This window comes from Trachemys scripta, chromosome 1 (assembly GCF_013100865.1).
Source record: "Trachemys scripta elegans isolate TJP31775 chromosome 1, CAS_Tse_1.0, whole genome shotgun sequence".
NCBI classification, from domain to species: domain Eukaryota; kingdom Metazoa; phylum Chordata; order Testudines; family Emydidae; genus Trachemys; species Trachemys scripta.
Window position 1 is genome coordinate 20,098,604 of NC_048298.1, and position 25,364 is coordinate 20,123,967.

The 25,364-nt window shown below is 40.7% G+C and overlaps 1 protein-coding gene across 5 annotated transcripts in view; it reads left to right on the forward strand.

The window, feature by feature from the left end:
- Positions 1–25,364, forward strand: part of CACNA2D1 (calcium voltage-gated channel auxiliary subunit alpha2delta 1) — a 676,857-nt gene that overhangs the window by 540,504 nt on the left and 110,989 nt on the right. For all 5 annotated transcript variants that reach the window (XM_034765627.1, XM_034765601.1, XM_034765592.1 and 2 more), the window contains one exon: positions 21,125–21,283. In XM_034765627.1, coding sequence (XP_034621518.1) covers positions 21,125–21,283 — 159 coding nt within the window. The remainder of the gene's footprint in view (positions 1–21,124; positions 21,284–25,364) is intronic.

Genomic DNA, 25,364 nt, shown 5'->3' on the forward strand with positions numbered 1-25,364 from the left:
GCCTATGGCTGGAATCAGCGAGTATTGCAAACACTTCCGAAGTATTCATTTGAAATGAATAGACTTGTGTTTGTAACGTGTGTGCACTTTGCAGCTGAATAGGCTCGGTTTTCTGTCCTCCCCATAGCAATGAACCTCCTGTGTTCAAGACATGGAGGCTTCTGTATTATTTATATCTTAATGGGCCTGTTCCTTCAGCCCATCTGGTGCACAGGAGAAAGTAATAATGAGTCTGTTTAACAAGCAATTTACGGCATTCACAAAAAGTTGTGATTTTGATTGCTATACTGGGAAGGGAGAAAGGACGAAGTGTAAAACCTTCTGTGTAAAAGTAAAATGCTGGTCTGTGTAAGTTCAGGTCAGGCAAAGCTTTTTACTATAGTGCCACCTAGTGGTTGAAACCTGCAAAGTATGTTGTAAGATGTCTCATTAATTTGCGTTAGAAATGATTAATATATAATATGTTTTCACCATTGAGATGGTTTCCCTAATATTTTATCTTTTGTGAAAATGAGTTGCATAGCACCGTTGGGCCAAGGCTTTATTTATGATGACTTGTGTTCATATGTGCTAATCATTCTCCTGTTGGCTGATTTTCATTATGGCTCAACGTGAGTATATTTTGCTCCCACCTACACCAGAAACAGCATAGATATATACTGATCGAGAGGTTGGGTCTGAACAAATATATAAAAAAAGGGAGAGTCCCTTGTGATAAATGGGAAACATCTATTTTGGCTATATAAAAACATATATATGAACATATTGGATACAATGTACATACAATGCTTTCCTGTAAAGATCAGATTAATATAATAAATCATTTGTACTAATGATAAATGAATGGTAGAACTACTTCCATGTCCCAAGATGATGCTCTTTGCATGCTCTCTTTTTGATGCTTCCATTTCTGATTTCCTAGTGGATGCTGCCTGCGAGTTTTGCTGGCAATGCAAGTAATATTCACTCCAGGCGATGGGATGAAGGGGACACTTTGGATCTCCATGTAATAAAAGGAGGAAAGTCAATTTAAATATTTCATTTGTATTTAAATTGCCTCCCACATTCTCCAAAAGAAAGATTAACATTGAACTGCAGATTTAAATCCTCTTTACTCCTCTGAATCTGTAGATATAAAGAGAGAATTTCAAATGTACATCAATTTATACATCATCTGTGAAACCAAAGATTTTTCTTTGGCAGTGCTGTATTATTCAGAATAAATTTCATTAGCAGTGTATATACTTTTTGACTAAATCTTGGTTATAGGATCCTCATAAGAGTTTATGCTTTAAGGATTTATGTCCTATTTGCCCTTGTGGTTAACATAGGATAGACTAGGATATCAAGAATAAAGTTCAAGGACAAATTTGAGAACCGGGGAATCGGGTGCATGTGGCAGAGAGAGACAGCATGGAACTCAGAGTCAAGCTTCTTAGCATCTAGTCTCTTAGACGCTCACGCACATGTGACCTGGGCAAGACACCTTTTGCTGCAGTTACCTTGCAAATTAAACAAGAATAATACATGACTATTTAACATGGGAACTGGGAAACCTCATTCATGTTTGTAAAGTGACTTGCATGGTAAACACATGTCCTCTAGTTGTAACAATTGGGTGTTACTTGCAAATGTCAGCTATTCTTTTAAAGATGGCTCCTTCAATCCACAGCACAGTACCAAAAATCCATCTTAAATTTCTTTTCGTCACAATAATATCTTGATTTCAGTATGATTACTTTTAATGTGATAAGTGAGGGGAAAATATCAGTGTGTCAAATGCCCAGTCAATGTACATTTATTATGGATAAGCTAAAAATGATTCTTGAATAAAATATGGATTAAATCAGTTCAGATTTTAAATCTTTAATAGGACATAATTGTTATCATAGGATTAATATATGTAGATTTTTAAAAAAATGGCACATACTTTTTTGAAACAAAGTAGGTGAAAGTTATTTTGTCCAATTAGTCACAAAGACCATGGTACAAGGTCAGGTGATTTTTCCTCTGTTGAAAAGTGAAAGGAAACTTGGTGTAAGGATTAGTAAATAGGAATCAGAGTCTAGTGAGCTGGGCTCTATTCTAGGCTGTGCCATAGACTTCCAGTGTCATGTTGAGTTTTTTCAGTTTTGTGGTATATAAAAGCCACTGTATAAGTGTGAAGTATATATTCTCACAAACAATCTGAAGGCAGTGTAAGGAATGTACTTCCCTGCACTATTACTGTTTTACTTATTTATAATGTCACCAAATGCTACAGGAGAACCAAATTGTTTGATTTCTATTCTTGGATAAGTTATATGGATGGCAGTTGTCAAATATGGTATGCAGATATTTTTGCTTATAATAGCTAAATGTTTGAAAGATTAATGGTTGAATTAGTGCTGGCATATTTGATATGAATGTAACAGAAAACTGGCCAGATAGGATATTTCTTGCCATGTCTGAGGTTCCAAATGGTCCTGGATGAGTCTGGTATTTGTCACATTGTCAGCTGGCTAGAGCGCTGAACTATTTTAGTATTGTGCAAAAGGAAGGACTAACCAGTTCTAAGGGCAGTCTGGAGGCTTTTACACATGAAGTGCTTCAATTAGTTCAGTTCTTTAGTTTATTGTAGCTCAGATTAATTAAATATAACCCTGAATTTTGTCCCTCCCTACGGCCGTTTTTGTCAATCATTCTTTGACCTTCAGACTCTTGGGCTCCTCTCCTGAAGAATAGGTTGATATCCACTGTGGAGGATTTTACCTAAACTGATTGTTTTATCTAATAGAAAACTAGTCTTGTCTACTTTGTTTCCTTACTTCAGCCTGCTGTCCTCTAATTATAGTCTAGCATTTGAAGACTCTTGTTTTCCTGGTCTAACACTCTGTCTTACAAATATGCAACTTCTCTCTTCATTATAACTTTCCTCAGTAAAAGTAGACATTTTGACCTTGTCTTTTTCTTTGTTCAATTAATATTTTGTGCCAGTGTTGCTCAATAAAAATTTTTTCTGCAAGATACATGCAGTTAGCTACCTAACTGCCATACATTTAGAAGGTAATTTATCATTTAAAAATGTATAAGTAACTATCCAAAATGTTTGGTGCATTACAGCCATTTAAAAATTATATCTGATATCTTGTGAAACACTATTAACAAGTGAACCCTTTGGACTCTGAATTTAATAAAAGTGATGTTATGGAGCCAACTTAGAATTAACCCAAATTAAGGGTGAAAGTTTGCTTTCGGAACGATCAGACCTCTTACGAAAAACACACTCTTCAGATTTGGAGACATGGAATAGATGCCATCTGCCCTAATCCTTGTTCCTCCCATGTAGAAGCAGAGACCCTCTGTTCTCACATGTTTTTATGCATGTACACCTTGTCTAGAAATGGTTCCCCTCACACTCTCTTGTACTGGGTTATCCCTCAGGTGTCTATTGCCTGCCAGACTATAGATAACCTCAATGTTGCTTTTGCAGCAAGTGTATATCCTGACTCTTGGGTATTTATGTATTATGAATTTTATATTAATATTACCATAGCACCTGTGGACCCCAAAATCAGGGCCCCATTGAGCTAGGTATTGTACAAGTAAGAGACAGAAGAGCTTACAGTCTATGTAGGCAAGATGTTATGCATCTCTCAACCCTGTCACACTTTCCCATATCTTAGCTGGATTTCCACATATCCAGCTGAGAGGCAGAAATACTGCAGGTGTTTGGCATGTGGTGTTTGTCCGTTAGAGGACACTGTTTTCCCTGTTAGATCAGGGCCTGGAATGAGCAGCCAGGAGTCGGTGGCAGCAGTGGCTAGAGAAAGCACCAGGGGCAGCAGCCGCACAGTGAGGGGGCCCATACCACCTCCAGACTCCCTGCCCTGTTCCTCAGCCAGTCTTCCCTTAGATACCCAAAGAATCCCAGCATCTACTACTCCATAGCACTCTCTAGGTCCCTCATGGTCCCTCTGCCCCAAGTAGCCTCAGCATCCTCAACTCCTGGAGCTCTCCCTGAACCCTTTGATGTCCCAGCACCCAGTTGACTTCCTAGCAGCCACCCGCTCACATACTTCCTTGAGCATGCATATACCTACCCCACCACTACCCAAGGCAGGGTGAGGATATATTGACCATACTGGCTAAGCAACAGTTCTGCAGAAAAGGACGTGGGAATTACAGTGGATGAGAAGCTGGATATGAGACAGCAGTGTGTCCTTGTTGCCAAAAAGGCTAACGGCACATTGGGCTGCATTCGTAGGAGCATTGCCAGCAGATTGAGGGAAGTGATTATTCCCCTCTATTCGGCATTGGTGAGGCCACATCTGGAGTATTGCATCCAGTTTTGGGCATCCCGCTACAGAAAGGATGTGGACAAATTGGAGAGAGTCCAGCGGAGGGCAACGAAAATGATCAGACAGCTGGGGCACATGACTTACGAGTAGAGGCTGAGGGAACTGGGCTTGAAGAGAAGAGTCTGCAGAAGAGAAGAGTGAGGGGGGATTGGATAGCAGCCTTCAACTATCTGAAGCGGGGTTCCAAAGAGGATGGAGCTCGGCTGTTCTCAGTGGTGGCAGATGAGAGAACAAGGAGTAATGGTCTCAAGTTGCCGTGGGGGAGGTCAAGGTTGGATATTAGGAAACATTATTTCACTAGGAGGGTGGTGAAGCACTGGAATGGGTTACCTATGGAGGTGGTGAAATCTCCATCCTTAGAGGTTTTTAAGGGCCAGCTTGACAAAGCCCTGGCTGGGGTGATTTAGTTGGTATTGGTCCTGCTTTGAGCAGGGGATTGGACTAGATGACCTCCTGAGGTCCCTTCCAGCCCTGATCTTACATGATTCTATAAGCTCAAGTTTATACAAATTATTTCATTAAATTTACATATTGTAGATGGAGCAGAACAAAGCATGGCACCTTTGGATTGGTGGGAAGAAGATGAAACATACACGTCAAGTAAACACTGGGTTGCCAATAGCATGTTAGTTCCATGGTGTATTTTTTTTATTATTATTTTTGCGAGGGTGTGGAGGTAGATTGTTGGGAGGGCATTGGCTAAGAGGTCAGATGAAGGGAGAGAAGTACATTGAAGGGAGGTGGGGAAGAAAGTGAGTATGGAGGACTGGTGCAATGAGGCTCAAGTGAAGAAACTATGACAACGGGAATTGCAGCAAACAGCCAGTCTGCAGAGCGGGAAGAATACTAAAAACTGGTGGGGGGGAGAGGGAAAGCAGTCTGCCATTGATGATATGAACAATGCCCAAAGGTCCCTGTTATAGCTGCATCTTTCTGCTGCTGGCTGAGTTTCTGGGCCAGCTTCTCCCTGAAGATTTTCTTCTTTGAGGTCAGATGGCTGGGTGGGTGGTAGAGCTGAAGCCATATGTGCCATGTTGTCGGTAGAGAGTGGTTCTGGTTTCATGATTCTGGGTCCAGAGTGTTGAGGTGGGAAGAGTAGCTCTTTCTGGGTCTCAGCTCCCTCATCTCCACTGTGGTATGGCTATAGCTGCTCAATGTATTGCAACAGAATTTGGTTCTGAGATTTCTGTGAAACTTGATTAATCTGACTGAAACTGTTTAATGTTTCCACTCTTCTCTTACCAAAAAAAAAATGGATTTTATAGGGCAGAGCTGAATATCAAATATTGTTACATTTTTTTTCTCTCCACATGCAAACATTTGTATTGTAATGTCCTCTCAGTACTTGATTGTCCATTAGAAAATTTTCCTTAAAAAATTACTTTACCTCATGTAATGCTACCGTTCCCAGTTTCAAAATTAGGTCAAGGCAAATTGAAAGACTTCCTTAGCACAAAAATGTTTTGTGCTCTCACATCCTATGTGCACCTAATAATTATGTGGTGAGTCATCATTTACTATTATAAGAAATAGCATTTGAGTGTGTCCGTTCATAACTTCAAAGCCTATTTTAACAGCAATGTATACACTTGTGGTTTTGCTGTGTGGGCAAAGCACGTTGTACTGCTTCTAAATCAGAATCACCACAAACGAGCATTTCGGGGTGGGGAGGGGAGAGGAAGACTAGAGGCTGGGGAGAAACCTTTAGAAAAGAAAAGTGAACTTTAAAATTATTAATTGTGTGAATATTTTCTAGTAGGAATCCTCAGTTCAATACCAGGTCTAGATCTACACTTCTAGCTTGATATTATTCTTGCACTGCATACGATAGTAGGTGACTCAAAGGAATAGGGAACATCAAAACTCTGAACTGAATTCACCTATGTTGTCACTTTTTTTTTTTTCAGGCAAGGGTGATAACCATAAAGAGTTTGCTTCATGGCTAAAGATGAGTGAGAACTGGACACCATTTATCTTTCTCACCACCCTTATTCTCTCCTTGGTCCAAAACAAGGTCCTTGGGCCTACTTGTTGTTTTCTGAAAACTAAAGCTCCAATCCACCAAGTTTAACAAAATGCAGCCTCCTCTACCCATCTCAGATGGTGACATAACAGGTTCAGAGAATGCAGAATATCTGAATAAATATAGCATTCTCTCCTGGTCATTCATGTTTAAGGTCTGCACTACTTACGTTCTATCAATCTTCTCATACATTGCAGAGTGTATGTTGTTTGTGGAGCCTAAGGTGTTACCGACTGACAAATCAGGAAAGTCAGACCAGGCTCCTCAGAGACTAATGATGATAAACATAACACCAGATCCAATTCCCTTAACACTGGAAAGATTACCGTAAGCTTTAATGGCTTTTAGATCAGGGCCATAGAAATGAGAAGACGGAATAATAGTTTCGTGTTCCCTTATTGATGCAGAAGAAAACATGTAGATGTTTTTGTTAGCCATTTCTCATGTCAGATACACCCTTATATCAACAGTTATCAACAATTTTAGGGAAGTAGGTGGGGGGAAATGCCTTGGGAAAACAGAATATGTACTAGGAAGCCGTATCAATAAACCATTGAAGGGCATCACTAACGGGGGCAAAGAATGAACAAAATCAGCTGCCTGGCAAAGCATATGGAACATGAAGATGACGAAGTATTAGATTAGTGCTAAAATATACAATATTCAAAATAAAAATAGATGGGGGGTGTTCTCGTGTTTGGGTTTTACTAGGGCTGTTGATTAATTGCCGATAACTCACATGATTAAAAAATTAATTGCAATTTTAAAAATTAATAGTGATTAATTGCAGTTTTAATCGCACTGTTAAACAATAGAATACCAATTGAAATTTATTAAATATTTTGGATTTTTTTTTTACATTTTCATATATATTGATTTCACTTACAGCAAAGAATACAAACTGTATATTATTTTTGATTACAAATATTTGCACTGTAAAAATAACAAAAAAAGTGTTTTTCAGTTCACCTCAGCACAAGTACTGTAGTTCAATCTCTTTGTCGTGAAAGTGCAGCCTACAAATGTAAATATTTTTGTTACATAACTGCACTCAAAACCAAAAGAATGTAAAACTTTAGAGCCTACAAGTCCACTCTGTGCTACTTTTTGTTCAGCCAATCGCTAAGACAAACAAGTTTGTTTACATTTACTGGAGATAACGCTACCCTCTTCTTATTTATAATGTCAGCAGAAAGTGAGAACAGGCATTTGCATGTCACTTTTGTAGCTGGCATTGCAAGGTATTTACATGCCAGATATGCTAAACATTCGTATGTTCTCACTTTCATTTTTTTCATCACACGATGTAATTTTTTTTCATCATGTGACAGCCCTAGTTTTTACATTAATTCAAGGATGGCTTATGAAACAACAGTGACATTGGAAAACAACAAATTTCTTATACTCTAGTTAATGTGGCACTTCAACACGTTTGTTTTCTAACAAAAAGAAATTACATGTGCAATTGTACATGAATATATAGTATAACAAACACTACCGTAATAATGTCGACTGAATTTATTCACATATAGTCAAGGAGCAAGATGGAGCTGCATGCACATTTGCAAGACAGGTTTGAAACAGATTTGATTTTTTTTTTCTCATTCTGACCTAGTTACCTGGGCTGTTGTAGGCCTTGGAGTGCAGTAAATGATAGCATAAACAATACTTTGTAGGCTACGCTTTCCACTGTTGGTCATCTGCCCTACAAAATAAATTAATAAAACCTTTACACTTAAAGGATTTATCTGTTTATCTTTTGAATGCACCCAGTCACCATGATATTTAGGTGTTAAGAGTGAGCAATGGAAAGAGAGAAGGTGGGTGACTTGGGGGGTGAAATCCTGGCCCCATTGAAGTCAATGGCAAAACTCCTATGTATTTCAACAGAGCCAGTATTTCACCCTAGGTCTCTTTCTACTTAGATCCTAACCCTGCACCTAGATTTCCGACTAGAGCGTAAAACATGTTACGAGGCTCAGTAAATATTCCCCAAGCACAGAACTACTGCCCCAGAAACTTCAGCATTATTAGTGAGAGTTCTCAGTTGCACTGCACTCAGTGGCTATCTGCTGACATACATAAGATGCCCTTCACAATAAAGCAAGGCCGCCTTTATACCTATAATTAAAATCTGTTCCCAGACAATGAAGCAAATACTTCCCCCCCCCCCCCAGATACAACTCAGGCAGGGAAAATCCTGTAAACAATGTCTTACAATACTACCAGCTGTGCTATTCTTCCCACTATGGGCCTGATTTTCTGCTGACACTTTGCATCATTTACACACATGCAAAGAAAGTGTTAATATGCTACCATTCTGATTGGGTAGTGTTTTACAATTACTTGGCACTAGGTGTATGGCAGTGGAGAACCAGGCTGCATATAGCTATATCACTATATGAGCAGATTAAATGTAGGAGACAGCTACTTGTGGGACTGTTGATCCCTGTTATCAGTCACTTCCACTTCTCCTTGTTTCTGCCTTTCTCCCTGTTCTCACTTTTACTTTCTCCCTCTGTCTCCTTGATTCTCACATTGTTGCTAAAGATCAGCCACTGAATTTTAATCAATTAATCAATAATTACTGGACAAACACTTTTGATTAACACTAAAAAAATCAATATGTATATATTAGACAACTCATTTTATTTTTTGGTTTATTGATAAGTATACTGGATAGCATTGAGCTGTGGATGAAAAATGACTGTTCTCTAACATGAAGTTACCATGACATGAATAGGATACTACAGGAAAACAGCATTATAACACCAATATAATGAATGTCTAAAAGCCCCAAAGTGTGGCTAAAAATGAACTCCAAACTCAGATGAAAGAGGAAGACTCCCATTCTCAGAAATTGCCATTTTTGCCAATTGCAATGCATATTTTAATGTATCTTTAACAAATGTTTAAAAAGAAGCAATACTAACCTCCCCCCCCCCCCCCAAACCCTTTTCCTTCAATTTGTGCTTGGCCGTCTAGTCTCTTATAGCATGACTTAGTACTTGATGCTTATTATATTTTGGGGTCTGATGAGCAACTATTTATTTTTTTTAAGTTGTTTTCTCTCATCTCCATTGTAAGGCTTTCCAAACTATAGATTATTTAATAACCAGAATCATCATGATAGCGCCTGTGATGTCATTCAGGATCCCTACCAAGCTAAAACCTTCTCTGGCTTTACTTAGTCTTTTGTTAAAATATCAGCTCCAGCCCTTGTCTGGGGGAATGATTCTGTATTAAAAAGCGGGGGTGGGGAAGGGATCTTTTCATCAGCTTTAAGGCCTGATCCTCCATTCAAGTTCCCAGAGCCGTGTATGAGAACAATAGAAAAACAATACAATCAGCAGTATTTTTAATACCAAACCTAAAATAAAACTGAAGTACCCGTTGCAAGTGGTGGTAATACCTTAAGAGTTTTTCCTTTCAACTTATCTATTTTCATTATCCAAAATCATATCTTTCTTTATGGCCTTGGACCTGTTCCTACTGAGTCAATGTAAAAACTCCCATTGATTTAAAATGGTGCCTGATTAGAGCATTGATAATACCTGCTAGTAATTCATATGTCTTCTACTATTGGTGTTGATATGGTAGTTGCCAGTTCTGCAGTACACAGTAGCACAGAGCATACATCCACACATAACTGATTTCAAGGCATTGAAAATTAAAGTACTTTCTAAGTAACCTAAGAGCATGTATTGAGTAACAATACAGAACATATGTATATGGTCAGGAATTCTTTAATTAGAGATCACCTTATCCACTTATGCTCTGCCTCGTGGAAACCTTTTTATGCATTGCTTCCTTTGGTATCATTCCATAACTGCTTATGGTATCACAGGACTGAGACGCTTGCTTTAAACACAGGGGGTTTCTACACATTTTTCTTAAATACTAGTGAAGAAATTGGTCCTAGTCTGTAATTATCTGTTGTCATATTGCTTTGACATATATTGTAAATTTGACAAACCCTATAATTAACATATATATTTTTAACTACATCTAAGATTCAGAGGTAATAATTTACTGGAAAATTGTGTGTATGCGTACACGTTAGACACAAAAAAACTATATTAGAAGAACATTAAGGTTGTAAAGCCAAGAATTAAAAAAAAAAAGGTTAGGAAATGCCACACTTAAGGTTGCCTGTATAACCTTAATTCATCAACCATGTGTGTATGCATTGTGATACAGTATTTAATTACATGATCACATGCTATTTTTTCCAGAGCACCACTGCCTCATTCTATGCACAGAATGGATGGAGCATACTTTGAGCGGCTATTTGTCCTCATTGTTCAGAAAACAGAATTATTAATTTCCTCATGGGGTTTTCTATGGTGCTCATAATTATAGTATTTCAGTACTTCACACTCAAGTGATTAATTTATCTTCACAACACCCTCATGAGATGAAGATATTATTATCCCCATTTTATAGTTGGGGAGCTGAGGCACAGAGAGAAGAAGGACAAAAGTATCCATTAATTTTGAGTACCTAATTTGGGATGTCTAGGATCTGATTATTCAGAGTACTTAACATTATATACTCCTTCATCTGTTCAAAATACAGCTCCCATTGACTTCAGTTGCAGCTGTGAGTATTCAGAACTTCTGTAAATCAGACCCAAAGGTCTCCGGTCAGGCACCAGAAAATGAGGAACTCACACAATTAGTGACCATCTGTATACAGTTTGGTTTAAGTGACATTCCAAGTATCACGTAGGAAGCCAATGGCAGAGTCAGGGATAGAATCTGGTTCTCCAGGGCAGCATTTCACTGCCTTAACCATGAGACCATTCTATCTCTTCCTGCAATTCCTTGCCTCGTTTCCCACACGCCTTCCGAATTCTGAACCTAAGAAGGTGAAGGCCCTACAAACAACAGCCAGTTCTGATTTGTCCCCTGTGCAGATCCATCCTGTATACTTAATGAGCGGGGGGGCTGTGTAAGAATTAGTATGTAAGCATATATTTTAAAACAGTATCATCATGCATATGCACAGACATTTCCTAACTATTGAGTGCTTGACTTGGCAACCCTAATATACTTTCAACATAGTTTTTGTGAATGTAATTTTCTAGGTTTTTTACAAAAAGCAAATTTGGCATTAGAAATTGTATCATGTGGCATCTATTAACACCCACGTGGGTCATCTGCCAGGGTCCAGTGTTCCCTCTAATATTTTAAGTGCATGGGTGGAATGAATTTAGTTATGTGCACTAATATGGGGGTGATGTGGGGGGGATGGGGCCAAGGGGTTCAGAGTGTGGGATGGGGCTCAGGGCCGGGGCAGAGGGTTGGGGTGCAGGCTCTGGCTGGGGGGTGTGGGCTCTGGGTTCATGGGGTGGGTCTGGAGATGAGGGTTCATGGTGCAGGAGGGGGCTCAGGCTTGGGGCAGAGGGTTGGGTGTAGGGGGTGAGGGCTCCGGCTTGGGGTAAAGGCTCTGGGGTGGGGCTGGGGATGAGGGGTTTGACGTGCAGGAGGGGGCTCTGGGCTGGGAAATGGGGTAGGGATGCATGCTCTGGGGTGGGATCGGGGATGAGGACTTCAGGGTGTGGGAGGGGGCTCTGGGCTGGGGTGCAGACTGTGGGGTGGAGCCGGGGATGAAGAGTTTTGGATGCAGGCTGCCCCAGGGCCAGAAGACTCCCCCCAGCCCTCTCCCTGCCTGCAGCAGCGAGCTCCGGGGGAGGGGCTCCTCCCTGCTCTTCCCGCCAGCAGCACAGAGCTCCAGGGAAGGAGCCCACGGCAGCCCTGCACACCCCAACTTGCTCCCCTCCCCAGTCTCCACCTATGCCCTACCTCTCTCCTCTCAAGGCCTCTGTGGCTGCATGGCCCTTCCTAGCCTGCTGCACGGCCCCGCAGTTTAGAGGGATCTTAGGTTGGAACCTTTAGATCCACCACACAGAACTCTACCATTAGAGCTAACAGAGTAACTGATAGCAGTAATAAGTTGTCTTTCTCTATGGCTACGTCTGTACTTATGCCAGTGTGTAGAGTGCATACACTGCATGCCCCCTTCGCACAGGTATACATTCCAGTGTAGAAAGTGACGCATTGCATAGGCACCAGAACCGTAGGTTATATACCTCTATGTGGCTCTCTACATATCCAAGCAATGTCTCCAACATCTACACTGCTATTTTTAAGCAAGACAGTGTCCAGCTGCTGGGCACAGTTGCCAACTTTCACACGGTAAATAAGCACCCCGACTTCCATAATAAGCCAAAAATCAAGCTAATCCCATTTCAAAATAAGGCCAAAACAGGCCAATTCCTAAGAACCCCAACACTCCATGTGACTAGATCCCCCCGCCGTGCAGTCTGGGACTGTGGTGGGCCTGCTGTGCCTCCCCTTTGCCCCTACTTGCATCCCCTTACCCCTGCTTGCCAGCAGCCGATCAAAAAAAAAAAAAAGAAGCAAAAAGCTGCAACAAGCTACAAGCCAAAAACTAGCCAACAAACAACTCATAAGCCAATGAAGCCAAAAAGGAGCCCAATTTCTGTGTTTTTTCATGGGTTTGGCATGTCTGCTGCTGGGGCCTTTCCCTGCCACAAGGAAAAGCTCCTGCGATAGGGAAAAGCTCAGGCAGGGGAGAGGCCGGGGGAAAGGCTCTGGCAACTCCTCACTGCTGAAGCCTTTGCCTGCTGCCTCCCCCGATGGAGTATTTCCCTGCTGCGGGGAGTGGGCTGGGTCTATCCTGTGGTGTGTATAGCCACACGTGGTAGTGAAAGCTCTAGCACAGGGGAGGCAGAAGGGAAAGGCAATGCAACTAGCTGCTGGTGTCTTTCCCTGCTGTTTCCTTCCCACCAGAGTCTTTATCTGCAGTGAGGAGCAAGCTGTGTGTATAGCTATGCACGGCAGTGGAGAAAGGCTCTGGCAGCGGGGAAAGACTCTGCTAGCTCCTCGCTGCTGGAGTCCCCTCTGCCTCTTCCCATCAGAGTTTTTCAGTGGGCGTGTAACTACACACCACAGTGTGGACGCAGCCTGCTTTTTCACTTCGGCATGCAGTTACATGTACATAGAGGGGGATGCCAGTGGGTTTCACAGATGTTTGCTAAGAAAGGAAGAATGGTGAGCCACAGTAAACTTGGGATCCATTCAAGGCTCTGGAAGGAGTGTGCTGTAGTAGTCGCAGACTCTTCTGCACATCCCCCTAAGAGTGAACCCTTCTGCTCTGACCTCTCCATCCTACCATTGTCCCAGTTCTATTTCTTCCCTTCCCCTAGCTTCTCATTCTAGTCCCATTTGGTTTTGCTCAGCCATTCCTTCTCTCTCCTCCAGACTCTCTCTCTCTCTCTCTCTCTCTGAGTCCCAGTTTTCTTCAACCCATTGATTGCCTCCTTGCCCAGCCAGTCCCAGTTCCTCCTCCTCATCTTATCTTGCTTGCCTTCAGTTGCCTCCCACCACACAAACTCCTGTTTCACCATCACCATTGGCTCCCAATCCTAGTCTACCTCCCTGGCTTCCTCAACCAATCTGTCCCCTACCCCAACCATTCCCTGGTACCTTGTCCTAATGTAACGATGCGGTGAGAGTGCCAATTCAGGACAAATCGCTTAAAACAAGGCAGTTACAGCCATAGGCTGGGGTTTTTCCACCTCTAAGGCAAACCAAATCAGCCAGACAGAGAGGACTTTGGTTTCACCCCACTGGCTAACGACAAGTCACACAAGCAATTCCCTTAGACACTCCAGTTTCCCAGTATCTCCACCAGTGCCACTCATTATGGGGACAAATGGTTATGAAAACCAATACCCCATTAAAAGAAAAAAGGTTCTCCTGATCCCAAAGGATCAAGCCCCAGACCCAGGTCAATATACAAATCAGATCTTACCCACAAATCATGCTCTTGCCAATCCTTTAGAATCTAAAGGTTTATTCATAAAAGGAAAAAGATATAGATGAGAGCTAGAATTGGTTAAATGGAATCAATTACATACAGGAGTGGCAAAGTTCTTGGTTCAGGCTTGTAGCAGTGATGAAATAAACTGCAGGTTCAAAATCAAGTCTCTGGAATACATCCACCACTGGGATAGGTCATCAGTCCTTTGTGTAGAACTTCCATTCATAGCAAAGTTGCTCCAGAGGTATGAAGCAGGATTGAAGACAAGATGGAGGAGAGGCATCAGCCTTTTATAGTCTTTTCCAGGTGTAAGAACACCTCTTTGTTCTTACTGTGGAAAATTACAGCAAAATGGAGTCTGGAGTCACATGGGCAAGTTTGTGCATACTTTGCTGAGTTATAAGGCGTATATATAAAAAAAATCTGCCTTCTCTCCATGGGTCAACTGTATAGCTGATGGTCCTTAATGGGCCATCAAGCAGGCTAGGCAGAGCTAACTGGAACTTGTCTGGGATGTCTCCCAGAAGCAATGCATAAGTTTGAAATACAGGCAGTATAGAGCCAATATTCATAACTTCAACTACAAAATTGATACACACATATAGACAGCATAATTATAACCAGCAAACCATAACCTTGTCTTAGACACCTGATTTGACCCCCTTTACACAAGATTTGGTGCCACTACAGGACTTTGGTTGCAACCATGTTCTATATGGTCCCAGTTCAAATCAATAACGTGACACCTAATATCCCCTCTCTCTGGCTCTTCGTCCCAGTCTCTTTGCCCAGCCAATCCTTGTTCTCCCCCTGCATCTTGCCCTCTCATCTGATCTCAGTCGCTCCCCCCCTGCATTTCCCTCCCCAGCACACAGTCTCCCTATACAACCAGTCCCAGCCTCCCCTATGCCTCTGGCCCTCAGTTCCGTTCTCTGTGCCCAGCTTTTCCTGGACTCCCAGAATGCAAATCACAGACTCCCTGAAACCAGTCCCAGTCTCACCAGGCTCCTTATCCCAATCTACTCCCTTCTATCTCAGTCCAGCTCTTCGAGTCAGGCAGCTTCCTCCTCCACATTGTGGACCTTGGCCTGTGCACTAAGAGAGGGGTCATTGACAGCTCAGGAGAGAGTGGCACCCAGCTCTCAGTTTCAGTACCTGGCCCTGGTCTGGCACAGAGCAGCTGGGAACAACATTTACAGGGGAAATCCAGCTTTCCCCCTGTAGCCCTGGGCTGGAACATAGTCATTCTGTGGTGAGGGTGCATGTGTAGTCCAATCTCCTGCAGGAGCTGTGAGGTGCTGGAGCATGCTCAGTGAGGATAGACTGTTTAGAGATTTTTACCTGCTAAACTCTAAGAAGTCTCCACTTAGCAACTGTGAACTGATTTTTCAAAGGCTTATAACTTGGCCAAATTTGAGCAGAGTTTCATAGGGACAGTAAAAGACACATCCCTGACACAAAGGCCATTCCTGCCAAATGTCAAGCCCCCGTTCCAAAGTCTGGGTATGCTAGAGCTCCTGAAAGAAAAAATCACCAGAATCAATATAGCACAACAACATAAGAATAGTCATACTGGGTCAGACTAATAGTCCATTTAGCACAGTATCCTGTCTCTGACATTGCCCAGTGCCAGATGTTTCAGGGAGAATGAGAACAGGGAAATTACAGAGTGATCCATCCACTCCCAGCTTCTGGCAGTTGGAAGTTTAGGGACACCCAGATCATGGGGTTGTGTCCCTCATCATCTTGGCTAATAGCCATTGATGGACCATGAACTTATCTAATTCTTTTGTAAACCTAATTATACTTGTGGCCTTCACAATGTCCCTTGGCAACAAGTTCCACGGATTGATTGTGTATTGTGTGAAGAAGTACTTCCTTCTGTTTCTTTTAAACCTGCTGCCAATTAATTTAATTGGATGACCCCTAGTTCTTGTATTATGAGAAGGAATAAATAACACTCCCTTATTCACTTTCTCCATCCCATTCATGATTTTATAGACTTTATCATATTTCCGCTTTAGTTGTTTCTCTTCTAACCTGAACAATCCCAGTCGATTAATTTCTTCTTGTATGGAAGTTGTTCCATATCCCTCATCATTTTTTTCCCCTTCTCTGCACCTCTTCCAATTCTAATATATCTTTTTTGACATGAGGCAACAAGAACTGCACACACTATCCAAGTTGTGGGCGTGCCATGGATGTATATATAATGGCATTATATTTTCTATCTTATTATCTATCCCTTTCCTAGTGGTTCCTAACATTCTCTTAGCCTTTTTTGAATGCTGCAACACATCGCGTGGTTGTCTTCAGGGAACTCTTCACAATGACACCAAGATCACTTGAGTAGTAATAGCTAATTTAGACCCCTCCATTTGGTATGTATAGTTGGGGTTATTTTCTCCAAGTCCATAATTTTATAATTATCAACACTGAATTTTATCTGCCATTTTGTCGGCCAGTCACACAGTTCAGTGAGATCCCTTTGTAACTCTTCGCAGTCAGCTTTGGACTTAACTATCTTGAGTAATTTTGTATCAGCTGGAAATTTTGCCACCTCACTATTCACCCCCTTTTTCCAGATCATTTATGAATGTGTTGAACAGCATTAGTCCCATTACAGATCCTTGGGGGACCCTGCTACTTACATCTCTACATTGTGAAAACTGACCATTTATTCCTCCTTTTTTTCTATTTTTTAACCAGTTATTGATCCATGAGAGGATCTTCCCTCAAATCCCCTGATTGCTTAGTTTGCTTAAGAGCCTTGCATGAGAAACCTGGTGAGGAATATATTTTTCACTAGTTTTCTTTTTCGAAATGGCTGAAATGTCTTGGCTGAAACTTTTTTTAAACAGCAGCCTAAGGTTGACACCCAGCATATAAAATTTCAGCCTGAACAGTTAAAATTTGGCAAAGTTCTAAGGAACTGAGAACAGGGTTTTATAATGCGAAGAGACGGGTAATAATACTGGGTGGCACTGCTGCTAGCCCTGCCTATAGTAGATAGCACATATACCCATAGTATAAACAATTGCTTCACAGTAAATGAAATCCAGAGCTAAACTATTAAAGGCATAGTAAAAATAAATAAATGCAAACAAGAATAATAGGAAAAGATTCCATAGTTGTAAACTATAGATTTTGTGTTGGAGACAAATGTCATCCTCTTCATTGCACACACACTCATGCTACCTATATACACTATGAATCAACATGTTTCTACAATATTTAGTGTACTTGAGTGAATAGTACAGAATAATCATAAAATGTAAGCACATTGTATTTTTGTCTTCCATGTAATGCAAATGAGTGAACAGATTTTGCAAGAATTCGATATTTGAAAATATTAATAACCTGACTCACTCCCTGAACAGATGTCTACAGTAGCTTTATCCTGATTATAAATTAAAATTTGCCTAAATTCATTGTTGGTAGGAAAATGGTAACTACAGACAGCTAAACTAATTAGACCTATAAAATAATTAGAGAGAGTTCTATCTCCTCAGTGTGTGGTGTTGGGATTTTTCATGCAACTAAATCCTGAAATGTACCATAAAAAATGTTGCTCTGATCAGAGCACAAAGGATGTTTGTTTTTTATACCATGTACAAAATGTATAAAACACAAAATATTGTCACTTTGAGAATGACGACAGAGCTTGGCATCCTAATAAGATTATGTGCCAATATTTCTTCTATGCTTAGCGCTATAATTAATAATGTGCATCTCCTGCTTGCATTGTGTACACATATATATGCAAAAATAGTAGGACACAAATGTCAAATGAATATACTGTGTTGCATGTATTTGAACAATTATACAAATAGCTGACTGGCTATGATATATTCCTCCAACACATCAGAAATAACATCTGAGTGACATTCAAACTGTTTATGCTATTAGGTTATCTCTGTATCTATTTATCTTGTTTCAAATACAAGTGAATGTTTGCAGTCATTGACACACACAAGGTGATATATCCTATCAATCCATGTACAGTCCTGAGTGATGTTTGTATTTTTCTTCCAGAGGTTCTTTCTCTTTAGTTTTATGATTTTATTTATCAGTCTCCATTGTCTGATATAAGAAAAGCACTTGATGGTTCAAGGATAAACTTTAGAATCTGACTTTCAGTCATAAAAAGATTACTATACTGAAAGGAGCTGACAACACAAACAAAAATCAAAGTTAGGATGGGTAATTAAAGTTAATGCTATATCCTTAATTGTAATGAACTGTGACTGCAGGAATGTGCAAACACCATATCAGTCAATGGGGACTCAATCTTCAGATCACCACCACTAAAACCAGAGGCTTCTGTGAGCAACAGGAGCACTCTTAGTTGTGAAAAAGAGGAAGCTGGTATAGTCAGTGCATCTAATTACTAGAAGGAGACTCTCATAAAATTCTATATTCTAGGTTGGTATATTATACACGGATAGAGGAGCAGCAGAGAGAAAGCTTTTTTTGTGTGGGGTGTCACCAAATTCCTGTGGGGTTGTAGGAATCTCTTTTTGGTTTGGGCCTGCATGGATTTTGCACCCCTGAATTTTGCTTTGATTTCTGGGTACAAGTGAACCATTAAAACTAGAAATTCCTGATCTGGGGTTGAAACACTTTATAACCAATGAGTTTTATAATGTTTATACCAAATATAACAACTTGGCAGGTTTGCTCAGAATTCCACTCACACTCTGGGTTTGTACTAGAATCAGGCGTTTGTCCTGTTTAGGAGTTGGGTGGGTGTGTGTAAAATTTTTGCACATCTTTAATATTTACCCATTATATACATGCTCTGTTAGCACTTGGATAAAATAGGATGTGTTTATAAACTGGCCCTCTGAATTTCTTTATTTCTTTGGTTTAAATCAAACCTGTTGTTTCAGAAAAATAGGTTTTTGGAGTTTTAGTTTTGAATTTATCCTACAGTAAGAAAATAGAAATAGTTTGAGCATCCCAGCTAAATATGTAAAATCACTGGTCAAAATCTCCTCTTATTTACTTAACCTGAACGCAACACAAATGGCTTGAATAGAGGTGTTCAGGATGTAAGGACAGAATTAAACTCCTGGGGCTTGATGCTCAGTTATGCTAAGGTGACTTTACATGACTGGCATTCTCTTTAAGGCCCCATACACTGCTAGAGTGGTAGGAAAGAGCTTTGGTGAGAATTTTAAAGCATATAAAATGGCAAAAAGTATCTGTTGTACCTAGTATTTATGTTCAGTCAAACCAATTCACATTTATTTGGGCAGAAAAATGTTTTTTTTTTTTTTTTTGGTAATATGTGTCAACTGTCCTTGTTTTAGAATGTAAAATAGATTTTCAGGCAATATAGGGCACTGTTTGTGCCACTCCTAGCGCAGTGGTGTCCAAAAGCATATCTGTGGCTCATAGGTGCTACTGCAATACATGATACATCACCATATACAAGACCAAATTTCAAAGAGATCACAAAATGACCTCCACTTGAGCAGGCAAAACTTTATATACACAAGCATTTGGCATGTATATATTTGATCACTGCGACATGAGTGCTAGAAGTTACCAAATGCTATGATCTCCCACCTATCATGGGTGATAGTGCTAAAAAATAAAAGCATGTGCATAATACACAATTGGAAACCTGGTTTAAAAATTGTCTTGTTATGTATATCTATACTATGATGTACTTATTTTTGCCAAGAGTGTTTTGTATTTTGGCAGGCCATATATAGCAATTGTTTTTGATTTGCAACTCCTATTGTGTGCTGATAGGTTTTGGGATGGGCCAGTTGATCTGGATAAAATAAGAAGCAACCTAAAACTTGACTCTCAACTTTTCCAAGGAGTAAAAGTTTCAAGAAACTTTCAACCTTTTTTTCCCCAATTTTTTTAAAATTTATTTTATTGCATTTTTTCTATACCTCTGAAATTCCTACTTCTGTTCGACTGGTAAGGCCTGTACCAAAGGTCACTGAAACTCCAGTCAGAGTTTTTCTGCTTATTTCAGTGACCTTTGGATCTGGCCTTAGAAATAAAGGACTGAATATCCATTTTCATAGAATCACAGAAATGTAAGTCCGGAAGAGACCTCAGGAAGTCATCAAGTCCAGCCCCATGCATTGTGGCAATGCCAAGTGAACTTAGACCATCCCTGACAGGGGTTTGTCCAGCCTGTTATTAAAAACCTCCAGTTATAGGGATTCCACAATATCCCTTGGAAGCCTATTCCAGAGTTCAATTACCATTATAATAGGAAAGATTTTCCTAATATCTAACCTAAATCTCTCTTGCTGCAGATTATGCCCATTACTTCTTGTCCTACCTTCAGTGGACTTGGAGAGCAATTGATCACTGTCCTCTTTAAAACAGCCTTAACATATTTGAAGACTGTTATCAGGTCCCCTCCACCCACAGTCTTCTTTTCTGATGACTAAACTTTCCCAGTTTTTTAAACTTTTCCTGATAGGTCTGGTTTTTCTAAACTTTTTATCATTTGTCATTATTTTTGTTTCTCTCCTCTGGACTCTCTCCAGTTTGTCCACATCTTTCCTTAATCATGGTGCCCAGAATTGGACACACTAACTCCAGCTGAGACCTCACCAGTGCCAAGTAGCACAGTACAGGCCTCAGCCGGGCACTACGCTTTATGAAAGATGTGGACAAATTGAAGAGAGTCGCAATATTTGCTGCCCTAATTTGAAGTTTTTAAGAGACTTTGATGTTTTGGATAAAGTGATAGGTATCCAAATGTTTGTGTGCGTTATTGCATCATCTGAATCTTTTCAGGATCACCCATTGCTAGGAGTTGCATGTATGGACTGTAGGCAGCATCTGGCCCTCAGCACATAGAAATATAGAGCAAAATAGGAAATTAAGCCAACATTATTGGCTTTAATGTTCTTTAATACTTATTTTGCAGTTTAACAATAACGCTCAGAATGTCAGTTGCTTTAATCATCTTGTCCAAGCTAATGTGAGGAACAAGAAGAAGCTGAAAGAGGCAGTCTACAAAATCTCAGCTAAAGGAATCACTGACTACAAGAAAGGCTTTACCTATGCTTTTGAACAGTTGCAAAATGTAAGTATTACCAAGTTTTCCCTCTGTGCTGTTATACTATCGATCCTTGGTAATAGAACTTTAATGTCCAGATGGTCACTTTGAATGCTCCACAAGCAGTAAACAGCGTGATATATTTTATGATGCAATTACGTAGCAAGCAAATGTATCCCATCAGTATGCTTTCCCTTAGTAGAGCTCCACTCAGCTTGATTTGTTAAGATTTGTGAAGGGGAAACGTGTTTGTCACTGTGATGTACTGTTTTTGTTTCACTTTGGGCTTCTTTTTTCAATGGGCTTCTCTCCCAGTTGTCACATGGCTTCAATACTGGCTGCATTGCTGCCAGTTTTCAAAGAAGAAAGTATGTTATTCCATCTCAGATTAATATTTCAATTATACCCTGGTTTAGAGTGTCTCTCAGTCATGTTTAATATATCCACCTTTCCTGATTTCATTTATTTTATACATGGTGCATGCTTGTCTGGTTGTAAAGAGGTATTAGCTAGCAGAGGGATATTGGATGGAGGAAAGAGACTGTTCCAAAGTATTTTAAACATGGAAAGAAGAAAGGAATCCGCCTCACCAGGGGGGAATGCATTGGCTCCATCTTTTGATTATGTTACCTATTCCCATATTGTACCCACACAGTGTCTGTCTAATTAGGAGTATAGTGAAATAATATTGCCAATTTACCATAATCAGTTTATTTACTACTGTTTCTTTTAAACATATTTAATGTACATAATCAAAATACACCTCTACCCCAATATAACGCTGTCCTCAGGAGCCAAAAAATCTTACCGCGTTATAGGTGAAACCGCCTTATATCGAACTTGCTTTGATCCACGGGAGAGCGCAGCCCCGCCCGCCCCAGAGCGCTGCTTTACCGCATTATATCTGAATTCATGTTATTTCGGGTCACGTTATATCAGGGTAGAGGTGTACGTGTATAGTTCATAATATTAACAACTATAGGACAGCTCTTCAAATGACGTAAATGGACTATGCCAGTTAACACCATCTTATTATCTGGCCTACTAAACAGAATGGGCTGAATTCATTCCTGGTGAAACTTTATTGACTCTTATGATCTCCCTCAATAGAGGTCAGTCTCTTTCTCCCTCACCAGCTTCCTGTTGGACCTAGGCACCTCTCCTGTCACTCTGTATCATGCCATGGGAACAGAGCTGGTTGGAGAATTTCCATCCAACTGAAATTTTGAAGGAAAAAAACAGTATAATATTTGCAAGAATATTTTCTGACCAACTCAGTGTAGGTGGGATAAAGGGTTCAATGCCCTCTGCAGCTGATTATATGAAACTTTAAGCAGAAGGTTAAAATAATTATTTAAATCTTTTAGTCCAAGTTGAGACCGATGTCATTTCTGTCCCTCTCTGACTGTGGGCATGTTAGAGCAATAACAGGAGAAAGCTAGATGGAGTTTTGTTTAGAGCTGTAAGTTCCTCAGAGTAGAGAGACACGGGGGGTTATGGTTGGTACAACACCGAGTATATTCTTAGCACTTAAATAATCACTAGGAAATAGAAATAGAAGTTCTAATTTGAAAGCAATGAATACAGCAAAGTCACAAGATGCACTTGTTCTCAAAACTAAATGCAAAGGTAAAGAGAAATAAAATACGAGAAGAAGACAGATCGGCTTTATAATAAATTCCAAGGATGCTAAATATTTAAAAAGGTCGAGGTCTTATAATAATTACATAGGCTGTGGATGACGACCACTTGAACTCACTCTCACACTTAAGCAAGTGTTACCTTCTTTGTGCCTACAGGAAAATTGCTTTATAGAAATATTGCTGAATGGAAATAAATATTTTAATATCATCTTTGAAATAAATTAAGGCACTCCGCTAGTAATATGGATGTGCTGATTTGTGAGTCAGTGTCATCTACTGTTCTTCTACGTTATATTTGCAAAGAAATCTTTACTCAGTGTTCTTTAGATTTGGTGGATCAATTAATTTTTGCCCTATTGTAATGAATACTATAGAAGGAATTGTTCTGTAAATCACTTTGTAGCCTTTTGTGATTCCAAATCGGAGGCTTTTGCATTGCTTTGCTTTTTCCTTCCCCAATGACATGAAAACTCATTGTGCAAAATGCATTCATAGAGTTTCATGCACCAAGCTATATTCCAGACATACAGGTAAGGGAACTCAGTTTTTAAGAGTGTGATAATTATTTCAAAGTAAAGCAATTTTATCCACAAAATGAATGTGGTAGCACCTTCATTTAAAAAAAAAAAAAAGATGGCTAGCTACTTGCTTGCTTAGTTGAAGTTTAAAAATATAAAATAAAATAAAGAATGGAAGATACAAGTAACATCCTAAGAGGGGGTCAGAAAGGATTTTTAAAATAGAGAGACATCCTGTCATTATGAGCATCAAGAAAATCATAAGGGTTTCTGATGTATTTTAGCACATTTTCATCTTCATCTGAGACATCATATTACGTCTTGTTAGCTGGTAGCATGAATTTTTTAATAGACGAATCTCTGACAAGATGGATCAAATCCTACACTGAAAATGCAGAAAAGTTGTAAATTAAACTCATGTGTAAGTTAATGATGTTTTGACTTAGTTATAAATCTCTGACATGATGGGTGGCCAAACCATCACAGTGGGCTGGACTGTGAATTTTACAGCCAGCCCTGGCCATGTAAGAGAATCTGTGCCTTCCCTGCTGGCTCCTTGGGGTAGGACAGAGACTGGAAATATGCTTGTTTTTAAGGGAACCCATAACAGATTCCCCCACCCCTTGTACAGACCCATACATTTGTGAGAGTGGAGCCTCCCACTCAGAGATTGTGGGGAGGGACAGCAGAGATTAAATAGCACCCCCTGACAACATGTATTCAGTCAGACACAAGGTGCACGAGTCTGCACACAGGCAGAAGAGAATCTTCTTTTTTCCCTATGCTGCTGGGAGGTTAAGTGGGCTGTGCTTAGGGTTGCCAGGCATCCAGTTTTCGACCGGAATGCCCGGTTGAAAAGGAACTCTTGCAGCTAGTTAAGACCAGTTGGCGGTGAAGTTGGGGCTCAGGGCTAAGGCAGGCTCCCTACCTGCCCTGGCTCCATGCTGCTCCCGGAAACAGACACCAGGTCTCTGCATTCCCTAGGCGCTGGGGCAGCTAGGAATTGGGAGGCTCTGCGCACTGCCTGTGCCCTGAGTACCAGCTCCGCAGCTCCCAATGGCCGGGAACTGTGACCAATGGTAGCTGCGGGGGGGGGGGGGGGGGGGCATCTGTGGGCGCAAAAGCAGTGCGCAGAGCTGCCTGGCCACCCAAGCACCTAGAGGCCACAGGGACCTGGCGGACGTTTCCTTGGAGCTGCGGTAAGCGCTGCCGGGACCCTGCACACCCCGAAACCCTCATCCCCAGCCCCACTCCCACCCCGAAACCCTCATCCCCAACCCCCTGCCCCAGCCCAGAGTCCCCTCCCGCACCCCAAACCCCTCATCCCCGGCCCCACCCAAGAGCCTACACCCCCAGCCGGAGCCCTCACCCCACACACCTCAAACCCCTGCTCCAGCCTGGTGAAAGTGAGTGAAGGTAGGAAGAGTGAGCGACGTAGGGAGGGGGCATGGAGCGAGCAGGGTTAGGGCCTCAGAGAAAGGAAGGGAATGGGCATGGCTTTGGAGAAGAGGCAAGGGTGTTCGGTTTTGTGTGATTAGAAAGTTGCAACCCTAGCTGTGCTATAATATATCCCGATGTAATTTACAGGTAAGAAATATTGCATAAACTTGCTCACTAACACAGTGTTCATAAAGATAAACCCAGAGGGAACAGGAAAGAAAGAGGAAAAGCTCCTCTTGTAGTTGCTTAGAACACCATACAAAGGGATTCTAGGGAAACAGGAAGGTATGGTAGTACAGAATAACACTACATCACAATGCAGGAGACCACTGTTAATATGAAGCAAATAGCCATATTGCAAAATGTAATATATATCTAAATATAGATATGAACAATATATTGCCCTTATTGCAAAATGTATAGTTACATATAAACTAGAACATCTAGTTATATTTAAACTAAACAGAATGTACTCATAATATGATTTTTTTATTATAGCAATATATT